Source organism: Papilio xuthus, unplaced genomic scaffold (genome assembly GCF_000836235.2).
Source record: "Papilio xuthus unplaced genomic scaffold, Pxut_1.1 DF825017.1, whole genome shotgun sequence".
NCBI lineage: Eukaryota > Metazoa > Arthropoda > Insecta > Lepidoptera > Papilionidae > Papilio > Papilio xuthus.
The window spans coordinates 6432535-6439264 of NW_013533632.1; the positions used below are offsets into that span (position 1 = coordinate 6432535).

A 6730-nucleotide genomic window follows, 5' to 3' on the forward strand; every position below is an offset into this window, starting at 1 on the left:
GAAGATACATTATGTAAATAAAAAAATAGTTTGTATAAAATGTTTGTGATGCATTGCATCATATTTTTCTTTATAACGTTTTGCAGGTAGTACTTGAGAACTACGTGTACTACTAACTTAAAAGCAGTCGGCTCAACAAGTTTCTTTACCTAATACTCTACCAAGAGTCGTCTTATTCACCCTTTTTTCTCTCTTGGCTTTTTTGCCGTGAGTTTTCAGTGAAATATTTAATACATTTTTATTACACTTTTTTCAGTGAGAAAAGGGAGATGACTATATGTTTTAATATAAATATTTCGACAATGGAAACTCACAAAAAAACTTAACTAATTTCTAGTATAGTAAATTAACTTACTTGTATATGTAAGGTCCGACTTCTACCAGGTCGGGTACTCCACCTGCGAGAACTTCTTCTCTATTCGATATGTTAAAGAATCTGATTGTGAAATTTAGAGGAAATGGTATTTCCTGAAATCTCTCCATTTGCTCTGTGTCATCTAAAAGGACTACCTCCTAAAATCATAAAATACAAGTAGGGTCAGTAAAACAGATATTTAATCAATCAAAATATTTTTTAGTCTGTATTTTTATAGAAATTTTTGTTGTGCGTTAATATGTACTGAGTTAATTCCGAAAAAATATTTTTAATAAAAATAAAAAATACAACAATAGCCTTCGTAAGGTCAACAGATGTGAATTTTTTTTGTATTATTATAAATTTCTGTATTTCTGCTCTTAGCTTTCATGGTATTTTATGTTTAAGATAAATCAAGTATAAAGGCTTTCTCGGTATGCGCTCGGTATTGAACTTTCGTATTATTAGAATTGTTTCGTCACAAAGACTACCACGATTAACTTACTGCAGCGAAGTCTCGTAACCTCAAAATGTAATTTCGGTTCATTTCGAGAACTTCAAAACCAAGTACAGTAAAAGTTGTAAGTACAGCTCTTTAACACTATTGTACTGAAATGTTACTATGAGAAAATATTGTTGAAATAAAATAAATTTATTTATAAATTGACTCAACGGCGATACTGTTAATTTTAAGCTATTTTTTTTTAATTTAAAATAAAGCTATATGTTTTAAAGACATCAACTACAATTAACATCAGAGTGTTTATAATGTATTTAAGCCAAACTATCATAATATTAATGTAACAATTAAGCAAAACATGTTACTTAGATTGCTTAAATTTTAAGTTATTTTAGGGTATACAAGATAAACATAAATAAGACTTGCGTCTGGGTAAAACCACCACCTCGGGTACAGACAATCTTAGTATAAATTCAATACTAAAGCTACTATATTAGTTATGTCACATTCGAACAATTAGTATATCGTATATGAGAATAGCTAATTTGATTTGATCAACCGAACCCCCGTAATAGTGCTGTATTCCGAAATCAAATATTCATATGCAGATGCAGTTTAATGAAAACGTAATTTTCGAAATAATTTAATTTGGCTAGGAACGTGAAGAGATATTCAACAAACGGTACCACTGCCTTTGTTCAATTATCGGGCTTGTCAATTTAATACTGCTGACATATGATAGCCTATATGATAGATATGCACGTGTAACTCGTGTTTCGGAGGTCTAGTGTACGCGTGGGGTCTAGGTATAATAGGGAAGTTTGTACCGTACCAAGTCACAAGCGAATGCGATTAAAATTACAATACACATGACTGGCAGTTGGTGAGTCTTCTCTTTGTATATTTCCTTTAAGTAGTAACTCTTTTAGACTCATTGAAGGCCTCCTGATATTGATAGAATAGGAAAATTTCCCTATAGACATCCGCAGGTTATAAGGTACATGTTACCTACTTTTAATGGTCCTGTATGGACAGTGTTATACTCTCTGGCCTATAGATTTATTATGTAATATATCTACTTACATTTATGATCAAATCTTCAATAACACCGGGTACGAAAACAAAGGTAAGAACTGTACTAACAACCACTAACACCACACCTATTACTGTGGTTGTTATACCACAGATTCTACCACACATATTTTCAGTTTTATTAAAAAAAATATTGCAATATTTCACACGATGTAAGACCACATGTATAAAGAATGATTAAGAGTTGATAATTGTATTGTGTACCGTCCTTTGATAAAATTATGGATTAATTAGGGTTACACTTCGGATAACGGATGCAGTAATACCAGTATATTTCATTTATTATATTAGTAAGTGTTAATTCGAGAGACGTAAATAATCAACTAGCTGTAGACCGCGACCCTGTCCGCGTGGAACCAAAAAAAAATTATTCTAATATGGGTTCCTCTAGGCTATGTTCTACATCTATGTCTAATTTCAGCGAGATTCGAGTAGCCGTTCTGGAGATATCTCCTAACAAACATCCATCCATAGACCCAAACGTTCCTTTTTATAATATAAGTAAGATAAAAAAGTGCGTTAATGTTTCCACATAACTTTTTTGATAGTTAATATTTTAATGAAAAAAACAAGTCAATCATGTAAAAAAAAACTTTTATTTCAGCTTTTTCCACATAATCGATTTTTTGCATTAAAACAGGTTTTAGGAGGAAGAAATCTATTCATCAAATTAATATTCAATGTCATGTGTTTTGCACCAAAGCCGTCTGACGGACCGTCGTCTACACCCTCCTTTTGTGAGGGGAAATTCGCGCCCCTACCTTCTATACCTCTATAACATTCATATAACATCTTATTTGGTACAAAGTGGACAGCGTTATTAATTTCAAACGATTGAGTGACGCTACAAACAAATTATTTTTTAATATAAAAGCAATTTATGATTTGTTGTCGTTTTATTATTGTGTAAAATTTCGAAAAAAGTTATTTGGCTACGATTTTATGGTTTCTTCTATGAAACCATGAAGTTTAATTATAAAAAAATATACAGAACCATTGAAATGAAAAGCGATATCAGTAATTATGATAAAAATAACAATCGACGAAGCATTGACTTTGTTAAAATCAAGATGGTTATTATCTGCTCAAGAAGATTAATCAATAAAATATAATATCAGAAAACAAATTTAGTTAGTAGTAGCAACGATAACACCGAGGATTGACTAATCTAGTTTGTACGTGAAATGAAGTTACATTTGAATTTACGAAATAATAATCTTATATATAAAATTCTCGTCTCGCAATTTTAGTAACCGTACTCCGTAACGGCTTGACCAATTTTTATCAAATTTTATATGCATATTCAGCAGGTCTGACAATCGGCTACTATCTATTTTTTAATCCCTTGCAAACGAAGTCGTAGGCGACAGCTAGATATAATATAATGATGAACTTAGTTTTTTCGATTTACCTTTACGGTAACGATAAAATTATTGATTACAAAATTTAATCCGAACTTAAATTTGGCAATGCCTTCGTGGGAACAATGTAATACATAAAAACGGTTTTCTTTAAGCTATCGGTACCTATAGAATAAAGCAGTCACCACTGGGCCTGTTTTTTAACGGCAATTGCAAACAACGGTCTGTATATGACCTAATATAATAATTAATAATGTCAAAAATAATGACCACTGTAAATGACTTTTTTTTTAGACAAAATGGTACAAAAAAATGAATAAAAAGATTATTTATTTTTGAAATATTTATTTACTAGAACGTTTTACAATAGACAACTGTAGATTACATAAATGCTTTGAAAGATAATTATTGACCGTTTTAACTAAAAGAAGCATCAAACACATTTAGGCAACGACCTCTATATTTAACTGGACAGGCTATAAGCCGTGCTATTTTGTGACTATTTGATTTTCACAATTTTGACGCCGAATGCGTTTGGTAGCGGTGTGACGCTTTTAAGTCTGAACGATGCAAAAGCTGTATTTACCTAGTATCGACCTATCCAGCATATATTTAACGAGATCAGTATATTAAGTACTCAATTGTTAGGCGAAGTTAAAATCTAGCTAAAATAATGGACAATATTTTTATTTTAGAAAAAAATTCAGACGTTTTCATACTCTTATAAAATTAATAATTTGATTTTCTTAACTGCCTTATGTTTAGTAATTTTTATTTCAGCACTAAATTAATTTATTCTATAAATTTAAAATACGAAAATCGTGAGTAAACGTAAGTCATAATCAGGACGCTAGGCCGTCAAAGTTGATGCTAAATAATTTCGTATCACAACGTATTAGGCAAAATAATCTTAATACGATATTTAGTTAAAACGGCCAATAATATAACATCTAGATGTATTTAAAACCACAAATTCATTTTACATAAAAAAAACAACCATTTGACAATATTGAAGTCATTATCTTATATATAGTCGATTATAAAAAAAAAACTGAAATATAATAAAACGTACAAGTCCAGATAAAACATACTACAAGTGCATAATAACAAAGTAACATAAGTTATTATGCTTTTCTCTACATAGAGCATACCTTATTGTATATTGTGCAGGCCATTGTAACATTGTACTTAGCTCTCATGTTATTCTGCACGGGTAGCAACTAACATTATTAACAATACACCGAGATCACTTCAAAGATGAAGTTATAAATAATTCCGAATTAATCCAATTCAATAACCCAAATCAATTTTCTTTTTTACTCACACGCAAACTAATTATAATTTTCCAATAAAGAATACTGATAGAATGTACTGAATATCAAATAATAATTTCCTAAAACAATTTCACAATACAAATTATAATATTCAAAGCAAATCAAAAATCAGACATATCGATAACATTTAGTAATTTTTAAATTTACTGACTAAACACATTTATTACAACATTTGAGACTATTATAAATTAAACACCGAGTAAACATTTAAAGCCGCTATATTTTTAATTAATCATTTTAAAACATTTAAAGGTTATCAATACGTACAGTCGGAAACATTCGCGGTGGACTAGAAATGCCTTAGAAGAACACAATCCACCTAAACTACACTCTATTCTTAAAAACCAATAATAGTATAAACATCAAGGGTTGTTTACAATTCGGTAGTATAACATTAACCGATGTTCAAAATTTCCAGTTAAAAATGATTGTTAAATGATTACGGCTTTAAATGTGGAACACCGAGAGCATACCTAACTGTACATACATATAATTTCATATGTGTTTAGATCGTATAATGACAATAAGAGATAGTATTTGCTAATGTAATAGGAGTAAGCCAATAGGAATACCCTAGGAACAGGAATAGTTCAAAAAGAATCTTTGGTGATTCAAAAACTCAAGAATCTTTTTTTTCATCTGAGACAGGGTTCCTTTAACTTTACCGAATCATTATGTATGAGTGAATTATTTAGTATGATACACATATAAATTTATATTAAACATTGTCTATTACAGTACATAGTAAATAACATTTTAATTAGGGGCTTAGGTAAATTGGGCTTAGGTAAATTGGATGAAGGTTTTGGCAGGTTAGTTTATGTAATATATATATTCAAACATTTCATCTACACCGAGTTTTATAATCGGAGTTAACACTAATATATTTACGTTACGTTTATTATATTGAGACTTGAACAATAAACAGTTTGGAATATAATAAAATTATAACCAGTTAGAAATTTTATATTGAGTAGGTATTTTACATCTGCTTTTGTACAGCGGACTTTCTCCATCAATTTATTCGAACTATAGAAATAAAGTTCATTATTTCGTCTTTAGTAAGAGGTGATAATTTTATTAAATCGAAACATTACGTGTATTTACTAACTATACGTTACCTAAAATAATATAGTCTTTCGACATAAGATATAAGCGACAATTGAAGCAATACATTTAAACATATACATACAATATTCGCAATAAAAGTTATACAACATTCAACATATCGTATTACTATATCTCAACATCATCGTAAAAATATTGACAGAGTAACATAGGTGGAATCAAAGCTGTTAAAATGTTTTAACAGGGAATCGAAATTATTATCTCGTAAATAATCATTTATCAATTGTAATTAAATTTATAAATAGGTCACAGTAAAATTACAATAATTACTTAGTTGTTTAAATTTTGGATGTTCAGTCTTACATCTTAAAAAGCATACCTATAAATATATCCGACGCTATCTAAATACCCATACCATTTGGAATTGAACCCTGGTCAATAAACGACTGGAAAGGGATTCAAAAAATTTATAAATTCAAAATTGTTCGAAATTCGAAAAGACTCAATTAATGATTTTTACGTATCGACATAAAATGCTTATAGCAGTGTCTTAAAACTACAAGAATTTCAGTTCAAATTATCGTATTTTACTAACAACGATGTTATAGATGGAATTTTGCAGATTTTGGTATTAACTGGATACCGAAAGAGTCAAAAACTAAATATCACAATAAGTGGATTAAACCGCTGGAAATCGACTGATGCGCTTCTTTTGTTGACACATATCGTTGTCTCTGTTTTTTCAAACAAAATGAAAGGGATACCAATATATGTCAATGCAAGAAACACAAGTCTAGGGTGAAGGGTTAAACAGATGGACACAATAAAAATTATTTTAAACATCAATTTAACATCTACGCCGCTTTTTGTACGACTTCCATTAATATACGAACATACATTATTTTTTTTTAATTTTAAAATTTTAAGAACATGGACGACATATTATGTTTACACCAACATACATATATATTTAAGATCAAGATTTAAACAAGTATATCGATAATAATACAATTGTAATTGTTATTAAAAAAAGAATGTAATATTGAATATTATATGAGAC

The 6730-nt window shown here is 29.5% G+C and overlaps 1 protein-coding gene across 1 annotated transcript in view; it reads right to left on the reverse strand.

Moving 5' to 3' along the window:
• Positions 1-2089, reverse strand: part of Snmp2 (sensory neuron membrane protein 2) — a 46596-nt gene extending 44507 nt beyond the window's left edge. Inside the window, exons 1-2 of the mRNA XM_013323691.1 lie at positions 1899-2089; positions 356-513 (exon numbers count right to left, since the gene is read on the reverse strand). Of these exons, the coding sequence (XP_013179145.1) occupies positions 356-513; positions 1899-2015 (275 nt within the window). The 5' untranslated portion in view covers positions 2016-2089. The remainder of the gene's footprint in view (positions 1-355; positions 514-1898) is intronic.
• Between the last annotated feature and the right edge of the window lie 4641 nt (positions 2090-6730).